This window comes from Mobula hypostoma, chromosome 23, assembly GCF_963921235.1.
Source record: "Mobula hypostoma chromosome 23, sMobHyp1.1, whole genome shotgun sequence".
Lineage (NCBI taxonomy): Eukaryota > Metazoa > Chordata > Chondrichthyes > Myliobatiformes > Myliobatidae > Mobula > Mobula hypostoma.
In genome coordinates, this window is record NC_086119.1 from 60,829,512 (window position 1) to 60,855,305 (window position 25,794).

The 25,794-nt window shown below is 45.9% G+C and overlaps 1 protein-coding gene across 10 annotated transcripts in view; it reads left to right on the forward strand.

Annotated features, from left to right (window-relative positions):
• depdc5 (DEP domain containing 5, GATOR1 subcomplex subunit) overlaps positions 1-25,794 on the forward strand; it is a 250,444-nt gene that overhangs the window by 209,302 nt on the left and 15,348 nt on the right. For 8 of the 10 annotated variants that reach the window (XM_063031849.1, XM_063031837.1, XM_063031842.1 and 5 more), the window contains 2 exons: positions 4,336-4,507; positions 21,806-21,866. In XM_063031849.1, the coding sequence (XP_062887919.1) occupies positions 4,336-4,507; positions 21,806-21,866 (233 nt within the window). The remainder of the gene's footprint in view (positions 1-4,335; positions 4,508-21,805; positions 21,867-25,794) is intronic. The other 2 variants (XM_063031844.1, XM_063031846.1) reach the window with 1 other exon arrangement.

A 25,794-nucleotide genomic window follows, 5' to 3' on the forward strand; every position in this document is an offset into this window, starting at 1 on the left:
GGGAGCAGGTACAGAGGAGATGTCAGGGATAAGTTTTTTACTCAGAGAGTGGTGAGTGTGTGGAATGTGCTGCCGGCAATGGTGGTGGAGGCGGATACAATAGGGTCTTTTAAGAGACTTTTGGATCGGTACATGGAGCTTAGAAAAATAGAGGGCTATAGGTAAGCCTAGTAATTGCTAAGGTAGGGACATGTTTGGCACAACTTTGTGGGCCGAAAGGCCTGTGTTGTGGTGTAGGTTTTCTATGTTTCTCTGTTTCTAAAGCAATCAATGGTGGAGTTAGTGGAAGATGATGTCACGTCACACTGTCAAAGAAGGCAGAGAAAGGTGAAGGGTCCCCAGTCATCTTGCACTCTATGCAACTGGATTCTGACTCCGATATACCAAGAACTGTGTGGTGGCTGCCCATGCATCAGCCTACCTACATTAAACAAATTCATGCACAGATTAATGGGTATTCTCCATTAAGGGAATCCACCCCATTACCCAGATTAAGTCCAATAGCGATCACCAGGTGTCTACGGGGGCAGGATTGTGGGGTCTGGAAGCCCCTCATCATGTTGGGTGGTGGGTGCTTGATTCAATCACTGAGGCAGAAAGAGCATTTCAACAGCTCCATTCACGACTACGCAGCCCTGTTTAGAGTCTACTCTGCTGACCTCACTTGGGGAAGGGACTGAAAAGGTCCCTCAAAATCTCCTGACTGCATTACTGCAGCCAGAGGGAACACCAGATGTGGTCAGAAAGAAAGAAAGATGCCCTTTGGAACATGGAATGTGCACATTCTGATACATAGTGCAGCCAGTGATTTACCAGAAAGGAAAACTGCGATCATCACCTGAGAACTGAGGACCTAGCTGTTCTTTCTGAAACCCAACTGGGAGACCATGGGCAAGTGAGGGAGGGGAAGGGTGATTACATACTCCTCTGTAAAGGCAAGGCAGCTGACAAGCCCAGGGTCCATAATGATAAAGAACCAACTTGTCAGTCAACTTGCTGAACTTCTCGTGGGGAATATTGAACACCTCATGATGATCCGTTTGGTACTTGCCAACAACCCGTTAGCAACTGTCGTGAGTGCTTGTGCATCAGCTCTGGACTTGCATAAGTGTGAAAAAGAGGCCTTCTATGTTTGCCTGTCAAGCATCCTCAAGGAGGATAAGATCATTTTCTTCATGGACTTCATTGCTAGGGTTGTTGGGAATTTCAGTCTTTGGAAGGTCACCATTGGGAAGGAAGACATTGGCGTCATCACCTCAAAAGAAGTACCACTTCTCACCATGCAGTATGTGCTGAGCCCAATCTTATCATCACGAACACTCTGTTCCACCAGAAAAACAAACTCAAGCCATCTTGGTTATATCCCTGATCTAAACAGTGACATCTCATTGACTATGTTATTATCTGAGCTAGGGACCGCTGTGATGTGAATATCACAACAGCCATGACTGACACAGATAACTGCTGGACAGATCATTGCCTGATCCTCTCCACTGTCCATCAGATTTACAGTTCAAATAGTCTCTGTGTGCATGAGAGAGAAATTTAATGCTGCTGGAGGCTAGCCTCATTTATGGCTGAAACAAGATCATCAATACAAAATCTAAATGCTTACAACATATTTATGTGTTACATACATATTTATGTATGTAATAACCATTAGATTGTGTTTAGGGATCAAGCTTAATACTGTTTAGTAGTAAAAGACTCAACTGTTAGTATTTTTCTTTCTATAATTAGATATCTTGTTTTGTACTTAATATTAAATGTTTCTGTTCAAATTTTAACCATTTTCAAACCTGATTGACAAACATTCTTTCGGCTGATTTTAATATCATACATTCAAGTAATGGAAGCAGCTATTTCAATCAAACTGAATGTATTCCAAAATAGATAGACTGTATAAAATGCAGTTCACAGAGACTAGAAACTTGGCTCCTATAAATGGCTAAAAACGACTGAATGGGAATTAAAAATGAAAAATCTCAAACTGTGGACAGCAGATACCAGTCAGAGTCCAGGGTTCAATGCTGACCTCCAGTGCTATCTTATGGGACCTGCCACATTCTTGCTGGGTGCCCAGGTGTCCACCCAGCTGGTAGGGGAATTGGCCACTGTGAACCGCCACTGATGTAGAATGTGGAGAGCAGTTAGCGCAATCATTTTACAGTGCCAGTGAACACTGATTGGAGTTTGATTTCCGTTGTGTCAGTCAGGAGTATGTACATTCCTTTCTGTGACTGCCTGGGTTTCATTGGCTGCTGCAGTTTCCTCCCACATTCTAAAGACATATGGTTAGGATTTGAAATTGGTGAGTTGTGGGCATGCTATGTTTGCACTGGAAGTGTGGCGACACTTGCTCCATCACATCCTTGGACGGTCTGTGTGGGTCATTGACACAAAACTACGCATTGCACTGTATATTTCAATGTACATGTGACAAATGGTCTCCTTATGGTAATAAGTAAGTTGATCACCCAACTCCTGGATGAGTTGCTTATTGAAATATTTGAATGTGTTGGGACACCTCTGATGTTCCCACCCTTCCAGTTGTAATGCTGACTGGATTCTTCAGAGCTTAGAAAGCCAGCAGGGAAGGCAAGGTAGCAGGGAAGGCAAGGTAGGCAGAATTGGACTGGACAGGACAGAAGTGCTTAGCATGTCTGGCACAAGTGCTGAGAGAAACAATTATTTCACATTCAGTTATTCCCAACCCCAAAAATCTCTGCCTCTAAGTCAATCTTAGAACTAAAAATATACCTTAAGCTGCATCTGCAATATGAGCAGTCACCTACATTTTGGAAATTTGTGTTGACTTCTGTGGATATAATCACTTAATTCCAAAGATTGAGCTTTATTCTGTTTCGTATTTTTAAATTGTCAACTGATTTTGTGTGCTTCAAGAAATTTTACTGTGGAATTACCCACTGAAGATATCAAAAACGTTTTCCTTGATTGAGTGAGGTGGACGGAGCTTGCAAGCAGCAGTTCTTCGCATATAGTAAATGGTCAGCCTTGTTACAGCTGGTTTACAGATGAGCTCTGGCAATAGTGGGTGTGGGTGAATAATGGGAAGTGTGTGTTACTGGTGAACGCAGGCCAGGCAGCATCTATAGGAAGAGGCGCAGTCGACGTTTCAGGCCGAGACCCTTCGTCAGGGTGTGTTGCTTGAATTTCCAGCATCTGCAGAATTCCTGTTGTAGTGTGTGTTACTGTCTGGTTGAGATCTTTAATTTGGGGATGGCTCTCTGACTCTGGGCCAGTGAAGTTCAGAGCCATGGTGCATATCTGGAACCTCTGTCATGAAATTTGGTAAGCTATAAAATGTAGCTATTCAGATTTACTTATCACTGGTACATTGAAACATAAAGTGAAATGTGTTGTTTGTTTTAACAACCAACACACTCCAATGATGTGCTGGAGGCAGCCGACAGTATCACCACGCATTCTAGTGCCAATATAGCATTTCCATAATATTCAAAATGCCACGCAACTCAACAACACAAGACAGCAGCAAAATAAGTTCCCCCTTTCTCTGTTCCCCACCTCACTCCTCTTTTCCCCCTCCTCACTCCTCTTTTCCCCTTCTCCCTCCTCTCTTCCCCCTTCTCCCTCCTCTCTTCCCCCTTCTCCCTCCTCTCTTCCCCCTTCTCCCTCTTCCCCCTCCTCTCTCTTCCTCCTCCTCTCTTCCCTACTCCCTCCCCTCCTCTCTTCCCTACCCCTCCCCTCCAACCCACAACTTGCCCTCCTCCCCACTCCCTCCCTCTTCCCCACTCCTTTTCCCCTCCCACACTACCCTCCCATACTCCCGTCCCCACACTCCACTCCCCTCCTACACTCCTCTTCCCTCCCCTCTTCCCTTCCCTCCTCCCCTCCCTCCCCTCTTCCCCACTCCCTTTCCCCTCCCACACTACTCTCCCCACACTCCCCTCCCCCTCACTCCCTTCCCCTCACTCCTCTCCCCTCCCCACACTCCCCTCCCCACCACCCCCTTCCCACACTCCCCTTCCCCACACCTCTCTCACCCTTCTCCACACCTCTCTTCCCCCACTCCCCCCTTCCCCACCCTCTCCCCCTCCCCCCTCTTTTTCCCATCTCATCTCTCTCTTCTCTTCCCTCCCCCTCTGCCTGCCCCCCCCCGCACATCTCTGAGACTGTAACATGTCTTAATTGAAGATCAGGTGCTGCTCCAGAAGCTTAGTTTTGAATGGTAAGCAGAAGGGGAGTGGGGTTACTCAGTGGATTAAGATCACGCAAGAAAGTTTCTGCTGCAGACCGGAGGTTTCTGGTTGAGAATGGACTAAACAGAAAACTACTTCATTTGCTGGTGTGCAGGTACAAGGCTGGCACAGGAAGGCGACCTCCTGCGGCTTCCTCCTGGTACCCGTCCTGGAAGGCCCATTTGCTCTCCCCAGTTACCTCTATGGAGACCCACTGCGAGCTCAGCTCTTCATCCCCCTCAATATCATGTGCTTGGTGAAGGATGGAGCTGAGCATCTCTTTGACGGTACGTAACTCGCAGTCCTGCCCCAGGGACAGAGGGTAAATCTGGGAAAGCACCACAGGTATAGATTAAGCTGATCTATGATGAGGTGCAATATTTTCTTGTATTTGTAAAGCTCCCAGTGCAGAAGTCACTGTGAGCGACATGCACAATGCTGGGGGAACCCAAGACGTCTGCCAGCAAGAATAAACAGTCCTGGTGAAGGGTCTTGGTCTGAAACGTCAAATGTTTACTCTTCTCCATCGATGCTGCCCGACCTGCTGACCTCTTCCCACCCTGCCACATGCAAAAATGTCATTCCCTATTCCCAGTTCCTCCGTCTCCGCCGCATCTGCTCCCAGGATGACGCTTTCCATTCCAGGATATCTCAAATGCCCTCTTTCTTCAAGGATCGTGGTTTCCCTTCTACCGTCATCAATGATGCCCTCACCCGCATCTCCTCCATTTCCCGCACTTCGGCCCTCACCCCATCCTCCTGCCACCACAACAGGGACAGAGTTCCCATTGTCCTCACCTACCACCCCACCAGCCTCCGAATCCAGCACATTATCCTCTGCAACTTCCGCCACCTTCAACAGCACCCCACCACTAAGCACACCTTTCCCTCTCCACCCCTCTCTGCTTTCCGCAGGGATCGGTCCCTCCGCGACTCCTTGGTCCACACGTCCCTCCCCACGGATCTCCCACCTGGCACTTATCCCTGTAAGCGCAAGTGCTACACCTGTCCCTACACCTCCTCTCTTGCCACCATTCATGGCCCCAAACAGTCCTTCCAGGTGAGGCAACACTTCACTTGTGAGTCTGTTGGGGTCATCTATTGCATTCGGTGCTCCCGGTGCGGCCTCCTCTACATCGGTGAAACCTGACGCAGATTGGGGGACCGCTTCGTTGAGCACCTCTGCTCCATCCGCCACAACAGACATGATCTCCCGGTAGCCACCCACTTCAACTCTGCTTCCCACTCCCATTCAGATATGTCCATACGTGGCCTCCTCTACTGCCATGATGAGGCTAAACTCAGGTTGGAGGAGCAACACCTCATATACCGTCTAGGTAGTCTCCAGCCCTTTGGTATGAACATAGAATTCTCCAACTTCCTGTAAATTCCCTCCCCCTCCCTTCCTCTATCCCTATTTCACTCTGCCCCGTCCCCAGCTGCCTATCACCTCCCTCATGGTTCCCCCTCCTTCTACTACCCATTGTGTTTTCCCCTATTCCTTCTTCACCTTTCCAGCCTATCCCCTCCCTGCTTCCCCTCCCCCACCCCTTTATCTTTCCCCTTACTGGTTTTTCACCTGGAACCTACCAGCCTTCTCCTTCCCACCCTCCTCCCCACCTTCTTTATAGGGCTTCTGCCCCTTCCCTCTTCAGTCCTGACGAAGGGTTCTGGCCGGAAACGTCGACTCATCGTTTCCACGGATGCTGCCCGACCTGCTGAGTTCCTCCAGCGTGTTGTGAGTGTTGCTTTGATCCCAGCATCTGCAGAGTATTTTGTGTTTGAGTTCCTCCTGCAATTTGTGTGTGTTACTCAGTTGATAACCAGAGCAAGACTGAAGAGACTTTGGAAAGTAACGTTCACCAAGTCCACATGTGCTGATTGGGAAAGTCTGATGGACTGACATGCCCTGTACCATAAGAGAGATGGGATCAGCCTCTCTTTATGTAGTCAGTACATTGCTGATAAATTTGGTAAGCATTTTCATAAGGTTTAGCATTTATAAATGTCCTTGCTGTTTTTTACTAGTTCATTATTTGCTCTGTTGTTTAGAATTGGGAGGTAACAAACAGCTTATTCAATGGATTAGCTTTTTATTTATACATGGGTATCGAAACATATAATGAATTGTAATGTTTGCATCAAGTCAAATCGGCAAGGATTGTGATCAAGTGACCAATTAACCTATCAAATGTATTTCTTTAAAATGTGGGAGGAAACATCACTATAGGAAGTATGTGGAAACTATAGAAAGGGTGCAGAGGGGATTTAAAAGAATGTTGCCTGGATTGGGGAGCATGCCTTATGAGAATAGATTGAGTGAACTCGGCCTTTTCTCCTTGGAGCGAAGGAGGATGAGAGGTGACCTGACAGAGGTGTATAAGATGATGAGAGGCATTGATCATGTGGATAGTCGGAGGCTTTTTCCCAGGGTTGAAATGGTTAACACGAGAGGGCACAGTCTTAAGGTGCTTGGAAGAAGGTACAGAGGAGATGTCGGGAGTAAGTTTTTTACACAGAGAGTGGTGAGTGCGTGGAATGGGCTGCCGGCGATGGTGGAGGCAGATACGATAGGGTCTTTTAAGAGACTCCTGGATAGATACATGGAGTTTAGAAAAATAGAGGGCTATGGGTAACCCTAGATAATTTCTAAAGTACATGTTCGGCACAGCATTGTGGGCTGAAGGGCCTGTATTTTACTGTAGGTTTTCTATGTTTCTATAAGTCAGAAGACTGCGAGGAAATCTCGCTGTCACAAGTGAGCGCACGAAGTCCTTCCAGACAATGGTGGAGTTAAACCTTGATCTTGCAGCTGGTGCTGTAAAGTGTTGGCTAACCGCAGAGTTACCGTGAAGTTGTAAAAAAAGAGAAAGGTCAGAGCCAGTAGAACGTTTGTGTTTATCTTCACATGAATTCTGCAAGTATTTTCACACCTGGGCTGTCAGCCACTTGGTCTATGAAAAACTAATAATCCCACACAGTCGGATATTTGTTACTTTGTGAGACTCTGAAACCCAGCCTGATGCTACAGCAAATTAACTAAAATGAAGATAATTATGAAAGCGCTGACTATTTAGTTTTGTTTTTTAGTGTGAAGGACTTTCCATCTGACACCAGGCAAAAGGGGATAATATTTTTGAGTCCATATGTAAGAAAAGATATGATGACCCTGGAAAGGCTTCAGACGGAGGTTCACAAGAATGACCTTTGAAGGAATTTCTTCAGCCAGAGGGTGGTGAATCTCTGGAACTTGGGGTTAGGGTTCCCTAGGGTTGTGTATTTATTTGGTATATTGATAGGTTTTTCATTGGTGAGGGGCTGAATGGTGAAGAGTTATGGGCTGAAGGTGGCAGAATGTGGTTAGAAAAAAAAATCAGCCGTGATTGAATGTTGCAGCAGACTCAATGGGCCAGATGGCCTAATTCTGTTCCTATATCTTAGTCCTGTGATTTGTGGAGCAGTAGTAGAGGAATGTCCAATTTTTAGTTGGATTTCCTTGTTGAAATAACAGGCAGGATAGATCAGACCACCTCCCTGCTTGCACTGTCACTGCTGAGGCAACTTAGTCTTTTCACATTTCATCACTTTATGTTCAGTCAGTAATCTGCAAATTCTTGAGTTTGATTTCAGTTTGTATTGTGATATTTTTTGAATGTTCTGTGCTTGGAGACTGAAGATGTAGCTGCCAGAAATTGGAGCTGGTGACTTGGCTTGACCGCTGACTGGCCTGTGCAGTGAAACAGTGACAGAGGACACCTCTCCCTCTGGCCTTATTGAACACAGTATAGCACAGGGACTAGTCCTACAGCACGTAATGCTGCCCCAAGCAAATTAACATAAAAAAATAGAAACACAGAAAACCTACAGCACAATACAGACCCTTCAGCCCACAATGCTGTGCCGAGCATGTACTGACTTTAGAAATTACCTAGGGTTATGCATAGCCCTCTGTTTTTCTAAGCTCCATGTACCTACTGGAAGTTTCTTAAAAGACCCTATTGTATCCGCCTCCATCACCATCGCCAGCAGCCCATTCCACGCACTCACCGCCCTCTGCATAAAAAGAAGTGCCCCTGACATCTCCTCTGTACCTACTTCCAAGCATGTTAAAACTGTACCCCGTGTTTGCCATTTCAGCCGTGGGAAAAAGCCTGTGACTATCCACACGATCAATGCCTTTCATCATCTTGTACACCTCTATCAAGTCACCTCTCATCCTCCTTTGCTCCAAGGAGAAAATGCTGAGTTCATTCAACCTATTCTCATAAGGCATGCTCTCCAATCCAAGCAACATCCTTGTAAATCTCCTCTGCACCCTTTCTATGGTTTCCACATCCTTCGTGTAGTGAGGCAACCAGAACTGAGCACAGTACTCTAAGTGGGGCCTGACTTGGGTCCTATATAGCTGTAACGTTACCTCTCGGCTCCTAAACTCAATCCCACGGTTGATGAAGGCCAATGCACCGTATGCCTTCTTAACCACACAGTCAATCTGCGTAGCAGCTTTGAGTATCCTATGGACTTAGATCCCAAGATCCCTCTGATCCTCCACACTGTCAAGAGTCTTACCATTAATACTATATTCTGCCATCATATTTGACCTGCCAAAATGAACCACCTCACACTTATCTGGGTTGAATTCCATCTGCCACTTCTCAGCCCAGTATTGCATCCTATCAATGTCCCGCTGTAACCTCTGACAGTCCACCACACATCGAGGCATGATTGCGCAAGCGTGTGGACGTCAGCCAGTTAGAACAGTGAGAAGAGTTTAAGAGGAGACAGCTTTGCAGAGCGGGAGACAGAGTAGGGGGGCTTTGGCTTAATGGGGCTTCGGCGATAACGGGTCGAGGTAAGGTAAGTTGTCTGTGTAGAATACAGACAGGAAGTATGTGTGTGAGGCCGGTGTTCTGTGCTGGGTGTCAGATGTGGAAAGTCCTGGAGACTCTCAGCCTCCCAGACGGCCACATTGGCACCAGATGCGTCAAACTGCTGCTGCGTTAGGGAACTGGAGGTGCAGCTCAATGACCTTCATCTGGTCAGGGAGAGTGAGGAGGTGAAAGATGGGAGCTATAGGCAGGTAGTCACACCGGGGCCTTGGGAGACAGATTTGTGGGTAACAGTCAGGAGAAGGTAGGGCAGGAGTCAGATACTACAGAGTACCCCTGTGGCTGTCCCCCTTAACATTAAGTACTCCTGGTGGAGTACTGTTGGGAGGGACGGCCTACCTAGGGGAAGCAACAGTGGCCGTGCCTCTGGCACAGAGTCTGGCCCTGTGGCTCAGAAGGGTAGGGAAAGTAAGAGGATGGCAGCAGTGATAAGGGACTCTATAGTTAGGCGGTCAGTCAGGCAATTCTGTGGACGCAGGAAAGAAACACAGATGGTAGTTTGCCTCCCAGGTGCCAGGGTCTGGAATGTTTCTGATCGCATCCACGATAACCTAAAGTGCGAAGGAGATCAGCAAGAGGTCGTGGTACCTATTGGTACCAACGATATAGGCAGGAAAAGAAAGAAAGTCCTGAAAACATACTACAGGGAGTTAGGAAGGAAGTTGATAAGCAGGACCTCAAAGGTAGTAATCTCTGGATTACTGCCTGTGCCACGTGACAGTGAGTATAGGAATAGAATGAGGTGGAGGATAAATGCCTGGCCATGGGATTGGAGCAGGGGGCAGGGATTCAGATTTCTGGATCATTGGGACCTCTTTTGGGGCAGGTGGGACCTGTACAAAAAGGACAAAAATATCAAGTGGCGTCTCCCTGGAGCGAGGGATTTATATGGCGTGGAGTTTGTTAGGTGTGTTCAGGAAGATTACTTGACACAATATGTAGTTAAGCCTACAAGAGGAGAGGATGTACTTAATCTGGAATTGGGAAATGAACCTGGTCAGGTGTTAGATCTCTCAGTGGGAGAGCATTTTGGAGATAGTGATTGCAATTCTATCTCCTTTGTGTCATCAGTAAATTTACTGACCCATCCCTCCACTTCCTCATCCAGGTCATTTATAAAAATCATGAAGAGAAGGTGTCCTGGAACAGATTCCTGAGGCACACCACTGGTCACCAACCTCCATGTGACCCGTCTATAACCACTCCTTACTTTCTGTGTGCAAGCCAATTCTGGATCAACAAAGCAATGTCCCCTTGGATCCCATGCCTCCTTACTTTTTTAATAAGCCTTACATGGAGTACCTTATCAAATGCCTTGCAGAAATCCGTATACACTACATCAATGTGTTTAGTCACATCCTCAAAAATTCAATTAGGCTCCTATGGCACGACCTGCCTTTGAGAAAGCCCTGCTGACTATTCCTAATCATATTATGCCTCTCCAAATGTTCATAAATCCTGCCTCTCAGGATCTTTTCCATCAACTTGCTGACCACTGAAGTAAGACTCACTGGCCTATAATTTCCTGGGCTCTCTCTACTCCCTTTCTTGAATAAGGGAACAAAATCTGCAACCTTCTAATCCTCCGGAACCTCTCCCGTCCCCATTGATGATGCAAAGATCATTGCTAGAGGCTCAGCAATCTACTCCCTCGCCTTCCACAGCAGCCTGGCATACATATCGTCCCGTACCAGTGACTTATCCAACTTGGTTTCCAAAAGCTCCAGCACATCCTCTTTCTTAATATCTATATGCTCAAGCGTATCAGTCCGCTGTAAATCATCCCTACAATTGCCAAGGTTCTTTTCTGTACTGAATACTGAAGCAAAGTATTGATTAAGTACCTATGCTACCTCCTCCAGTTCCATACACACTTTTCCACTGTCACACTTGTTTGTTCCTTTTCTCGCATGCCTTGTCCTCTTGCTCTTCACATACTTGTAGGGTGCTTTAAGGCTTCCTTAATCCTGCTGGCCAAGGCCTTCTCATGGCCCTTTTTGTCTCTGCTAATTTCGTTCTTAAGCTCCTTTCTGCTCGCCCTATAATCTTCTAGATCTCTATCATTACCTAGTTTTTTGAACCTTTCGTAAGCTTTTCTTTTCTACTTGACTAGATTTATAAAAGCCTTTGTACACCTCTGTTCCTGTACCCTACCATCCTTTCCCTGAGTCATTGGAACGTACCTATGCAGAACTCCATGCAAGTATCCCTTGAACATTTGCCACATTTCTGCCGTATATCTCACTGAGAATATCTATTTCCAATTTGAACTTCGTAGTTCCTGCCTGATAGCCTCATACTTCCCCTTACAGTACTCCAATTAAGCCCTTCCTTAACTTGTCTGTTCTTATCCCTCTCCAATGCTATGGTAAAGGAGATAGAATTGTGATCACTATCTCCAAAATGATCTGACACCTGACCAGATTCATTTCCCAATACCAGATCAAGTACAGCCTCTCCTCTTCAAAGTTGCTGGTGAACGCAGCAGGTCAGGCAGCATCCCTAGGAAGAGGTGCAGTCAACGTTTCAGGCTGAGACCCTTCGTCAGTCCTGACGAAGGGTCTCGGCCTGAAACGTCGACTGTACCTCTTCCTAGAGATGCTGCCTGGCTTGCTGCGTTCATCAGCAACTTTGATGTGTGTTGCTTGAATTTCCAGCATCTGCAGAATTCCTGTTGTCAGCCTCTCCTCTTGTAGGCTTATCTACATATTGTGTCAAGAAACCTTCCTGAACACACCTAACAAACTCCAGTCCATCTAAACCCCTTGCTCTAGGGAGATGCCAATCAATAGTAGGGAAATTAAAATCTCCCACCACGACAACCCTGTTACTATTACACCTTTCTAGAAACTGTCTCCCTATCTGCTCCTCGATGTCCCTGATAGTAGTGGGTAACCTATAAAAAAACACCCAGTTAGAGTTATTGACCCCTTCCTGTTCCTAACTTCCACCCACAGACAATCCCTCCATGACTTCCTCCTTTTCTGCAGCCGTGACACTATCTCTGATCAGCAGTGCCACGCCAGTGCCTCTTTTGCCTCCCTCCCTGTCCTTTCTGAAACATCTAAAGCCTGGCATTCTAAGTAACCATTCCTGCCCCTGAGCCATCCAAGTCTCTGTAATGACCACAACATCATAGCTCCAAGTACTGATCCATGCTCTAAACTCATCTGCTTTGATTAAACTAATAATTAAATACCAAAGTAAATTAATCCCTTCTTTTTGCACATGGTCCATATCCCTTCATTCTTTGCATACTCTATGCCTATCTAAGAACCGCTTAATGAATGAATGAATTGAATGTATTTCTTACATCTTTCACACATGAGGAGTAAAAATTTTGACGTTATGTCTCTATCTAAATGTGCAATGTCAATCATAGTAATTTATAATAAATAGAACAGTCAGTGTAATATAGAGAACACTGAAGCCAGTGTGAGTTCATCAGTCTGATGGCCTGATGAAAGAAGCTGTCCCGGAGCCTGTTGGTCCTGGCTTTTATGCTGCCGTACTGCTTCCCGGATGGTAGCAGCTGGAATAGATTGTGGTTGGGGTGACTCAGGTCCCCAATGATCCTTCAGGCCCTTTTCTCATACCTGTTCTTGTAAATGCCCTGATACATGGGAAATGTGGATTGTGGATTGTGGATAGATTGGAAGAATGGGCAGAGAAGTGGCAAATGAAGTACAATGCTGGAAAGTGTATGGTTATGCACTTTGGCAGAAAAAATAAACGGGCAGACTATTATTTAAATGGGGAAAGAGTTCAAAGTTCTGAGATGCAACGGGACTTGGGAGTCCTCGTACAGGATACCCTTAAAGTTAACCTCCAGGTTGAGTCAGTGGTGAAGAAGGCGAATGCAATGTTGGCATTCATTTCTAGAGGAATAGAGTATAGGAGCAGGGATGTGATGTTGAGGCTCTATAAGGCGCTGGTGAGACCTCACTTGGAGTACTGTGGGCAGTTTTGGTCTCCTTATTTAAGAAAGGATGTGCTGACGTTGGAGAGGGTACAGAGAAGATTCACTAGAATGAGAGGGTTAACATATGAGGAACGTTTGTCCGCTCTTGGACTGTATTCCTTGGAGTTTAGAAGAATGAGGGGAGACCTCATAGAAACATTTCAAATGTTAAATTTCGAATGGACAGAGTGGATGCGGCAAAGTTGTTTCCCATGATGGGGGAAGTCTAGTACGAGAGGGCATGACTTAAGAATTGAAAGGCACCCTTTCAGAACAGAAATGCAAAGAAATTTTTTTAGTCAGAGGGTGGTGAATCTATGGAATTTGTTGCCATGGGCAGCAGTGGAGGCTAAATCATTGGGTGTATTTAAGGCAGAGATTGATAGGTATCTGAGTAGCCAGGGCATCAAAGGTTATGGTGAGAAGGCGGGGCAGTGGGACTAAATGGGAGAATGGATCAGCTCATGATAAAATGGCAGAGCAGACTCGATGGGCCGAATGGCCTACTTCTGCTCCTTTGTCTTATGGTCTTATGGTCTAAGTTCACAACTACAGATGCGCTGGGCTGTCCCCACCACTTTCTGCAGAGTCCTGCAATTGAGGGAAGTACAGTTCCCATACTAGGCAGTGATGCAGCCAGTCAGGATGCTCTCAATTGTGCCCCTGTAGTAAGTTCTTCAGATTTGAGGGCCCGTACCAAACTTCCTCTACCGTCTGAGGTGAAAGAGGAGCTGTTGTGCCTTTTTCACCACACAACTCGTGTGTACATACCACGTGAGGTCCTCAATGATGTGGATACTGAGGAACTTGAAGCTGTTTTCCCTCTCAACCCCAGATCCACTGATGTCAATAGGGGTTAGCCCATCTCCATTCCTCCACAACCAACTCCTTTGTTTTTGCGACATTGAGGGAGAGGTTGTTTTCTTGACACCACTGTGTCAGAGAGATATCTTCTTCCTTGTAGGCCACCTCGATATTGTTTGAGATAAGGCCAATCAATGTAGTGTCATCGGCAAATTTAATTAACAGAGTGGAGCTGTGGGTGGTGATACAGTCATGGGTATACAGGGTGTAAAGGAGGGAACTCAGTACGCAGCCCTGAGGGAGCTCACTCTTACAACCTGCTGGCGATCTGACAGGAAGTCCAAGATCCAGCTGCACAAGGCAGGGTCAAGGCCGAAATCTCTGAGTGTCTTGTCGGGCCTGGATGGAACTATGGTGTATGCTGAACTGTAGTCCAAGAACAGCATTCTTACATAAGGATCCTCCTTCTCCAGATGTGTAAGGACGGTATGTAGAGCAGTGGCTATTGCGTCATCTTTTTGTGTCGGTAGGCGAATTGTAGGGGGTCCAGTGTGGGTGCTAGCAAGCTGCAGATGTAATCCTTGACCAGCCTGTCAAAGCATTTACTTATTATTGAGGTGAGTATGACAGGACGCCAGTTGTTCAGTCATGTCACCTTGGTCTTTTTTGGTACAGGGACAAGGGTGCATAATTTGAAGTAGGAGGGCACTCTACACTGGGAGAGGAAAAGATTAAAAATGTCTGTAAACACACCTGCCAGTTGTGCTGCACACATCCTAAGTACTTGCCCTGGGATGCTGTCCAGTCCTGCAACCTTGCGACTTGTTTCTGCCACCACCATCACCATCACTAATGCATTCTGGAGACTCTCCACTTTCTATGTAAAAGAAAAACTGCCCGCACACACCTCCTTCGAATTTAAATGGATGCCCTCTAGAATTAGACATTTCATCCATGGTGGAGAGACACTGGCTGTCAATCTATGCCTCTTGTAATCTTATAAACCTGTCAGATCTCCTTTTAACCTCCGCTGCCCCAGAGAAAACAGCTCAAGTTTGTCCATCTTCTCCATTTAGCTCCTGCCTTCTAATCCAAGTAGCATCCTGGATAAGGTTTTCAAGATGGATAACTGTGTGTCAGATTGGAGGACAGTGTCTAGTGGTGTGCCTCGGGAATCTGTACTGGGTCCAACGTTGTTTGTCATATACATTAATGATCTGGATGATGGGGTGGTAAATTGGATTAGTAAGTATGCAGATGATACTAAGATAGGTGGAGTTGTGGATAATGAAGTAGGTTTTCAAAGCTTGCAGAGAGATCTAGACCACTTAAAAGAGTGAAAGATGGCAGATTGAGTTTAATGCTGATAAACGTGAGGTGCTACATTTTGGTAGGACTAATCAAAATAGGACATACATGGTAAATGGTAGGGCATTGAAGAATGCTATAGAACAGAGGGATCTCGGAATAATGGTGCATAGTTCCCTGAAGGTGGAATCTCATGTGGATAGGGTGGCGAAGAAAGCTTTTGGTATGCTGGCCTTTATAATTCAGAGCATTGAGTATAGGAATTGGGATGTAATGTTAAAATTATACAAGGCATTGGTAAGACCAAATTTGGAGTATTGTGTACAGTTCTGGTCACTGAATTATAGGAAAGATGTCAATAAAATTGAGTCAGTACAGAGGAGATTTACTAGAATGTTGCTTGGGTTTCATCTCCTAAGTTACAGAGAAAGATTGAACAAGTTGGGCCTTTATTCTTTGGAGCATGGAAGGTTGAGGGGGGACTTGATAGAGGTATTTAAAATTATGAGGGGGATAGATAGAGTTGACATAGATAGGCTTTTTCCATTGAGAGTGGGGGAGATTCAAACAAGAGGACATGAGTTGAGAGTTAAAGGGCAAAAGTTTAGGGGTAACATGAAGGGGAACTTCTTTACTTAGAGAGTAGTAGCCGTGTGGAACGAGCTTCCAGCAGAAATGGTTGAGGCAGGTTCGATATTGCCATTTAAAGTTAAATTGGATAGATATATAGACAGGAAAGTAATGGAGGGTTATGGGCCGAGTGCAGGTCAGTGGGACTAGGCGAGAGTAAGAATTTGGCACGGACTAGAAGGGCCGAGATAGCCTGTTTCTGTGCTGTAATTGTTATATGGTTATATGGACCGCACCTGGACCCGACCAGCGAGGCCTGGTCCAAGGTCCACCATGTTCCTGGAGACCCGCGGCCTGCTACCGTGCCAGAGAGCTTGGAGACGCGGCCCATTCTAACCAGCATCTCTCCAGAGCAGACGACCACACAGAAGTGACGTCCGAGACCTCAAGGTGCCCCAGACACTTCCCCTGAGCGACCACCGTAAAGCCCCATTGGTGGACATCCACAGCTGCCGGAAGTGAGGCCTCCGCTGCAGACCTCAAGAATTGAGCCTGAGGCTCAGCTGGAGCGGAGGCCTCCGCAACCGTGACTCAGCTCACGGACTTGTTTCAGCCAGGAATCCGGCCCTCTGGGATTAAGTGTCAGCTTTGGGACCCAACTCAATCGACAGCCCAGGTCCCCAGCAGCGGAGCCTCCCCCGTCACTTGGCCCGACCCGGAGCGCCCGACGACGCCCACCGATCGATCCCCGCGGGACCCGTCCACCAACCTGAAAGAGCTGACAACAACACACTGCATCGATGGAAACCTGGAAAGATGCACTATTTACCGAGGAAGTGTGGGAAAAGAGCTGGGCTGCTGGTCAGATTGAAGCTGGGGGGCTTCAGGGTCTCTATGCCCACCATCCTACTAGCTAATGTGCAAGCCATAGAGAACAAGATGGATGATCTTAAAGGAAGACTTACCTACTGCAGGGAGATGCAGAACTGCTGTATTCTGTTTCACTGAGACCTGACTCTCCCCTACCACCCCCGACTGTGCCATCCAACCGGAGAGATTTTCGATCCATCGGGTGAACCGCACGGCGTCTTCGGGCAAGATAAGGGGAGGTGGTATCTGCCTACTGATCAACACTGCGTGGTGCTCGGACACAGTGGCACTGACAAGCTCCTGCAGCCCGGACCTGGAACACCTGTCGGTGAAATGTCGTCCCTACTATCTGCCACAGGAATTCACCTCGGTCATTCTGACGGCGGTCTACATTCTCCCCCAGGCGGACATGGAGTGTGCTCTGAATATACTGTATGCCAACATCAGTAACTTGAGACCAGGTATCCGGAGGCTTTGCTCATTACAGCCGGGGACTTTAACCACGCGAACGTCAGAAAGGCACTGCCAAAGTTATACCAACATGTCTCCTGCCCCACCAGAGGCCCAAATATACTTGACCACTGCTACACAGCAGTCAAGGATGCCTACTGTTCCGTCCCACGACCTCACTTCGGAAAATCGGACCATCAGGCCGTACTCCTCCTCCCGGATTACAAACAGAAACTGAAGCAGGAGGTCATGGTGTCAAAAGTGGTGTCGCGTTTGACGGAGGAAACGGATGAGGTCCTCCGTGATTGCTTTGAATTGGTGGACTGGTTAGTATTCAAGGACTCGGCAGCTAACCTCCATGAGTATGCCTCAGCTGTCACGGACTTTATCTGGAAATGCACAGAGGACTGTGTGTCTCGCAAGACGATCCGGGTATTCCCTAACCGGAAACCTTGGATGAATTATGAGGTTAAGTCCCTTTTGAAGGCTAGAGCTGCGGCTTTTAGGTCCGGGGATACCAGTCACTACGTGGAATCCAGGTGTGAACTCCGGAAATTCATTAAGGGCACCAAGAGGCAATATTCCAAGTTGGAAGCCCAGGCTAACCAGAGGGATGCCAGTAGACTATGGCAGGGTCTAAATGAGATCACTGGGCGCAAAGAAAAGGCTGGGAATATCAATAACTGTGGCGCTTCTCTTCCCGACAATTTAACGTATTCTATGCAAGATTTGAACAGAAGAGGAGCGTCATGCTCCCTCCGGATGAACCAGACCTGGTGGCATCGGGATTCATCGTCACCGAGGAGGACGTTAGAAGGGCCTTCCTGAAGATAAATCCAAGGAAAGCGATGGGCCCAGATGGCGTCCGAGGATGGGTTCTCCGAGCCTGTGCAAGCGAGCTAGCTGGAGTGTTTGGTGACATCTTCAGCTGCTCCTTGCTTCAGTCTAAGATCCCCTCGTATTTTAAGAAGGCAACGATAATCCCGGTGCCGAAGAAGAGCACGGTGGCATGCCTGTGGCTCTGACATCAATTGCTATGAAGTGCTTCGAGCGATTGGTTATGGCACACATCAACCACAGCCTACCAGTCAACCTCGAGGCTTTGCAATTCACCTACAGGAGCAACAGGTTAACGGCAGATGCCATCTCTCTGGCCCTACGTTCCTCCTTAGAACACCTGGAGAATAAAGACGCATATGTAAGACTCCTTTTCGTTGACTACAGCTCTACCTTTAATACCATCATTCCAAATAAACTGATTCCTAAGCTCCAGAACCACAGGCTTCACACTCAAATCTGCAGCTGGATCTTCAACTTCCTCACAGACAGGACCCAGGCTGTAAAAATAGAGGACAAGCTCTCCTCTACAATCACTCTGAGCACTGGTGCCCCACAAGGCTGTGTACTCAGCCCCCTGCTGTACTCACTGTACACCCATGATTGTGTAGCCAAGTTTCCATCGAACTCAATATATAAGTTTGCTGATGACACAACAATTGTAGGCCGTATCTCGGGTAATGATGAGTTTGAGTACAGAGAGGAAATTAAGAACCTGGTGGCATGGTGCGAAGACAATAACCTATCCCTCAACGTCAGCAAGACGAAGGAATTGGTTGTTGACTTCAGAAGGCGTAGCGGACCGCACGATCCCATTTACATTGGTGGTGTGCAAGTGGAACAGGTCAAAAGCTTTAAGTTCCTCGGGGTCAATATCACAAATGACCTCACTTGGTCCAACCAAGGAGGCTCACCAGTGCCTTTACTTCCTGAGAAAGCTAAAGAAATTTGGCATGTCCCCTAAAAACTCACAAATTTTTATAGATGCACCATAGAAAGCATTCTTCTAGGGTGCATCACAACCTGGTATTATCTATTGCAATGTTCTGCTGCCGCTAAGACAACAAATTTCACGACATATGACAGTGATATTGTATCTGATTCTGATGAATAGACATTGCACAATTTATTCTTGTAAATATTTTTGTTATGACTAAGTTTTATTCTGATATGAGAAAAGAGTAGAGTGCAGGTAATGTACGTAATTAGGGAAGTTTATAACAGTATAATTTATTGCCCGTAAAATGGAATAGAAAGCAAGAGACATTTTGCATGATTAATTTGGAGCATTTTGAGACATGGCTGTGCATGTTGTCTTCTGAAGATGGATGTGTAGCTGCTGAAGTGCAGAAGAGAGAAGATGAATGAAACACACAGTATCCTGAGGGTGGATGGGGAGAGGATGTTTCTTCTTGTGGGAGACTCTAGAATTGGGAGTCAAAGTTGAGAGTTTGTCCATCTAAAATTGCTGAGGGATATGAAAGGGAGGGACCACTCTTCCTGAAAGGTCGGTGGTGGAGTCTAAGGCAGAGGGAGAGAGATTGTTGACAAGGTGAGGGGAGGTTAAAGTGGGAAGGTTGCAGTCAGATCAGGGTGTGACATTAAATGATGGAGCAGGCCTGAAGGGTCATGTGGCCTCTGTTAAGGAATGTATGTGTGAATACTTCTGAATTCCAAGTGTTTTGTAGCCATGAAGCAACCAGCACATTTTGTAAGTCCTTTTCTTCTGGGCATATGTATGCATTTCATTATGATGTTTTTTCCATGTTGCTATGCTAAACCACCAGCTCTCCCAGGGGTTGGAGTTAGTGTCCCTGATGTTGCTAATAATGATTTTATGTCAGCTTCGTCTCTATTGTCACATTCTTATCCTTGAATTCATGTCCCACTCCAGACAGTTAAGCAATTTGGCTTGGCTGACCAGAACTGGTGGAAAAGCTCAGCAGGTCAGGCAACATTTGAGGAGAGACTAATGTTAGCATGTCAAGTTCAAGGCTCATTTTTGATCTTAACTGTTTCACTTTCCACAGATGCAAGAGTTTCCAGCATTTTCTGTTTTGTTATTTGTTTTAGATTTCCAGCATCTGCAGTTTCTTTTTAATTTTGAAAATAAAGGGAATCAACTATGTAGATGTGTATTTATGCAATTAAGTAACACTGGTACTCTGGTTTTCTTCGAAGTCCCAAAGACATGCTAGTTGGTAAATTAGAGCAATGCACAAAGGCACTGTAGCAGCTCCTTGTGTCTCCCAGTTGTTAGATTAATTTCTGCTACAAATTGTTGCCAATGTGTCGGCGAGTGTAGAATTTGTGGGGAATTGATGAGAAAGCAGGGTGAAGAAAATATGAGAATAATATAGAAACCATAGAAAACCATAGAAACCATAGAAAAAAACTACAGCACAGAAACAGGCCATTTGGCCCTTCTTGGCTGTGCCAAACTATTTCCTGCCTCATCTGACTGACCTGCACACGGACCATATCCCTCCATACACCTCCCATCCATGTATCTGTCCAATTTATTCTTAAATGTTAAAAAAGAACCCGCATTTACCACCTCGTCTGGCAGCTCATTCCATACTCCCACCACTCTCTGTGTGAAGAAGCCCCCCCAATGTTCCCTTTAGACTTTTCCCCCCTCACCCTAAACCCATGTCCTCTGGTTTTTTTCTCCCCTTGCCTCAGTGGAAAAAGCCTGCTTGCATTCACTCTATCTATACCCATCATAATTTTATATACCTCTATCAAATCTCCCCTCATTTTTCTACGCTCCAGGGAATAAAGTCTTAACCTATTCAATCTTTCTCTGCAACTGAATTTCTCAAGTCCCGGCAACATCCTTGTAAACCTTCTCTGCACTCTTTCAACCTTATTTATATCCTTCCTGTAATTTGCTGACCAAAACTGAACACAATACTCGAGATTCGGCCTCACCAATGCCTTATACGACCTCATCATAACATTCCAGCTCTTATACTCAGTTCTTTGATTGATAAAAGCCAATGTACCAAAAGCTATCGTTACGACCCTATCTACCTGTGATGCCACTTTTAGGGAATTTTGTATCTGTATTCCCAGATCCCTCTGTTCTACTGCACTCCTCAGTGCCCTACCATTTACCCTGTATGTTCTACCTTGGTTTGTCCTTCCAATGTGCAATACCTCACACTTGCCTGTATTAAACTCCATCTGCCATTTTCAGCCCATTTTTCCAGCTGGTCCAAGTCCCTCTGCAGGCTCTGAAAACCTTCCTCACTGTCCACTACACCTCCAATCTTTGTATCATCAGCAAATTTGCTGATCCAATTTACCACATTATCATCCAGATCATTGATATAGATGACAAATAACAATGGACCCAGCACTGATCCCTGTGGCACACCACTAGTGACAGGCCTCCACTCGGAGAAGCAATTCTCTACTACCACTCTTTGGCTTCTTCCATTGAGCCAATGTCTAATCCAATTTACCACCTTCTCCATGTATACCTAGCGACTGAATTTTCCTAACTAACCTCCCATGCGGGACCTTGTCAAAGGCCTTGCTGAAGTCCATGTAGACAATATCCACTGCCTTCCCTTCATCCACTTTCCTGGTAACCTCCTCAAAAAACTCCAATAGATTTAATTCCGTAGGTTTAATATAAGTTGATGATGCATGTGGACTTGGTGGATCAAAGGGCTGTTTCTGTGCTGCATCTCTCTCTGACTGCAGGAATCAGATCACACTTTCAAATCACTAAGTAAGTTACAAGGTTCTGTACCATCCTGTACCATGCTCTATCTCCTTTCAGTTTGTAAACAGGATCTCTTCACAGATGATGCAGAATGCTGTATGAACATTTCCTGTCACCCTTTACCCTGTACCTGTTTAATCTCTCTACTGTATTCATGCAGGATTTGAACCGGAAACTTACTGGGATCGGATGCAGCTTCTGCAGGAGGCCATTCTTGCCAGGTACGTCACCATTCCTACCCACCTTGTGTCACACTGCACCCTCTGTTTCTCCACCTTTCTATCTCTCCCATCTCTTGGACCTATAGGGTAGAGGATGGGCAGTTAGTGTACAAGTAGATGCAATGAATAATTTAGAAAGGGAAAAGAATATAACTTCCAGTAAAATCGAAAAGGTGATGAATACAAAATTGAAGGTGTTATAGTTGAAAACACACTATGCACAATAAGGTAGATGATCTTGTAGCACAGTTAGAGATTGGCAGGTATGACATGGACATCAATAAGTTGTGACGGAAAGAGGATCATAGTTGGGAGCTTAACATCCAGGGATACACATTGTATTGAAAGTACAGGCTAGTACACAAAGTGTACTCAGCTGGTAAAAAATGACGTTAAATCCTTAGAAAGAGGTGGCATAGGATTGGAAAGTGTAGAATCCGTGTGGGTAGAGTGAAGAAACAGCGAGGGTAAAAAGACACTGATGGAAGGTTATATACAGGCCCACAAACAGTAACCAGGATGTGGAGTACAAATTGCAATGGGAGATAGAAAACACATATATGTAAAAAGTAGTGGGAGATTTTAATATGCAGGCCAATTCAGGGAAAGTCAGGTTGGTGCTGGATCTAAAGGGAGGGAATTTGTAGAACGCCTGTGAGACGGCTTTTCAGAGCAGCTTGTGGTTGAGCCCACTAGGGGAACGGCAATTCTGCATTGGGTGTTGTGTAATAAACCAGATTTGATTAGGGAGTTAAGGTTATTATCAAATTACATATATGTTCCCATATACAACCCTGACATTCATTTTCTTCTGGGCATACTCAACAAATCTATAGGATAATAACGATAACAGAATCAATGACAGACCACCCAACTTGGATGTTCAACCGATCTGCAGATGACGGCAAACTGCAAATATAAAAAAGAAAGAAATAATAAATAGACAATAAATATCGAGAACATGAGATGAAAAGACCTTGAAAGTGAGTTAATAGGTGTGGGAACATTTCAATCATGGGGCAAGTGAAGTTATCCTCTTTGGTTCAAGAGCCTGATGATTGAGATTAATAACTGTTCCTGAATCTGGTGTGTGAGTGCTGAGGCTCCTGTACCATCTTCCTGATTGCAACAGCGAGAAGAGTGCATGTCCTGGGTGGTGGAGGTTCCTGATGGTGGATGCTGCTTTCCTGCGGCAGCGTTTCATGTAGATGTGCTCAATGGTCTGGATTTGTGGCATTGGTATTTCCATATTAGGCTGTGATGAGCAGGTCAATATACTCTCCACGACATATTTATAGAATTTTGCCAAAGTGTTAGATGTCATGCTGAATCTCTGCAAACTCTGAAGAAAGTAGAGATGCTGCCGGGCTTTCTTTGTAATTACCCTTGTATGCTGAGCCCAGGACAGGTCCTATGAAATGATAACACTGAGGAATTTAAAGTTACTGACCCTCTCCATCTCTGATTATCCAATGAGGACTGGCTGGTGGACCTCTGGTTTCTTTCTCTTGAAATCAATAATCAGCTCCTTGTTCTTGTTGACAGTGAGTAAGAGGTTGTTGTTGTGGCACCACTCAGCCAGATTTTCAATCTTCCTCCTGTATGATCATAGAAACATAGAAAATAGGTGCAGGAGTAGGCCATTCGGCCCTTTGAGCCTGCACCTCCATTCAGTATGATCATGGCTGATCATCCAACTCAGAACCCTGTACCTGCCTTCTCTCCATACCCCCTGATCCCTTTAGCCACAAGGGCGATATCTGGCTCCCTCTTAAATATAGCCAATGAACTGGCTTCAACTGTTTCCTGTGGCAGAGAATTCTACAGATTCACCACTCTCTGTGTGAAGAAGTTTTTCCTCATCTTGGTCCTAAGAGGCTTCCCCTTAATCCTCAGACTGTGACCCCTCATTCTGGACTTACCCAACATCGGGAACAATCTTCCTACATCTACCCTCTCCAATCCCTTTAGAATTTTATACGTTTCAATAAGATTCCCCCTCAATCTTCTAAATTCCAGTCTTTCATCATATGAAAGACCTGCCATCCCAGGAATCAATCTGGTGAACCTTCTTTGTACTCCCTCTATGGCAAGAATGTCTTTCCTCAGATTAGGGGACCAAAACTGCACACAATACTCCAGGTGTGGTCTCACCAAGGCCTTGTACAACTGCAGTAGTACCTCCCTGCTCCTGTACTCGAATCCTCTTGCTATGAATGCCAGCATACCATTCGCCTTTTTTACCGCCTGCTGTACCTTCATGCCCATTTTCAATGACTGGTGTACAGTGACACCCAGATCTCGTTGCACCTCCCCTTTTCCTAATCAGCCACCATTCAGATAATAATCTGTTTTCCTGTTCTTGCCACCAAAGTGGATAACCTCACATTTATCCACATTAAATTGCATCTGCCATGAATTTGCCCACTCACCTAACCTATCCAAGTCACCCTGCATCCTCTTAGCATCCTCCTCACAGCTAACACTGCCGCCCAGCTTCGTGTCATACGCAAACTTGGAGATGCTGCATTTAATTCCCTCGTCTAAGTCATTAATATATATTGTAAACAACTGGGGTCCCAGCACTGAGCCTTGCGGTACCCCACTAGTCACTGCCTGCCATTCCGAAAAGGTCCTGTTTATTCCCACTCTTTGCTTCCTGTCTGCCAACCAATTCTCTATCCACATCAATACCATACCCCCAAAACAGTGTGCTTTAAGTTTGCACACTAATCTCCTGTGTGGGACCTTGTCAAAAGCCTTTTGAAAATCCAAATATACCACATTCACTGGTTCTCGCCATCCACTCTACTAGTTACATCCTCAAAAAAAGTTCTATGAGATTCGTCAGACATGATTTTCCTTTCACAAATCCATGCTGACTTTGTCCGATCATTTCACCGCTTTCCAAATGTGCTGTTATCACATCTTTGACAACTGACTCTCGCATTTTCCCCACCACCGATGTCAGGCTTACCAGTCTATCATTCCCCGGTTTCTCTCCCCCTCCTTTTTTAAAAAGCGGGGTTACATTAGCCACCCTCCAATCCTCAGGAACTAATCCAGAATCTAAAGAGTTTTGAAAAATTATCACTAATGCATCCACTATTTCTTGGGCTACTTCCTTAAGCACTCTGGGATGCAGACCATCTGGCCCTGGGGATTTATCTGCCTTTAATCCCTTCAATTTACCTAACACCACTTCCCTACTAACATGTATTTCCCTCAGTTGCTCCATCTCACTAACACAAAATAATCTGCAGATGCTGGGGTCAAAGCAACACTCACAACATGCTGGAGGAACTCAGCAAGTCGGGCAACATCAGTGGAAAAGATCGATCGACGTTTCGGGCTGGAACCCTTCGTCCCCCTACAGCCCTGACTGTACACTGTACAACTATAGACGTTTTTGAGTGTATTTGTTGACATGCCAAACCTCTTCAAACTCCTAATAAAGTTTAGCCGCTGTCTTGCCACCTTCATGACTACATTAATATGTTGGGACCAGGTTAGATCCTCAGAAATCTTGACACCCAGGAACTTGAAGCTGCTCACTCTCTCCACTTCTATGAGGATTGGTATGTGTTCCTTCGTCTTACCCTTCCTGAAGTCCACAACCAGCCCTTTCGTCTTACTGACATTGAGTGCCAGATTGTTGTTGTGGCACCACTCTACTAGTTGGCATATCTCACTCCTGTACGCTCTCTCGTCACCACCAACAACGGTTGTATTGTCAGCAAATTTGTAGATGGTATTTGAGCTGTGCCTAGCCACACAGTCATGTGTGTAACCCCCGCTGGCCACCCTCAGGGTCGCTCGGCTCGCTGTCATCTAGGGAAACAGCCTCGGCCCCGGCAAACTGGGTAATTCGTTTGTGTGGATGCTGTGTGAGGTACCCCACCCCGCCCAAATAACAGACAATAGACCA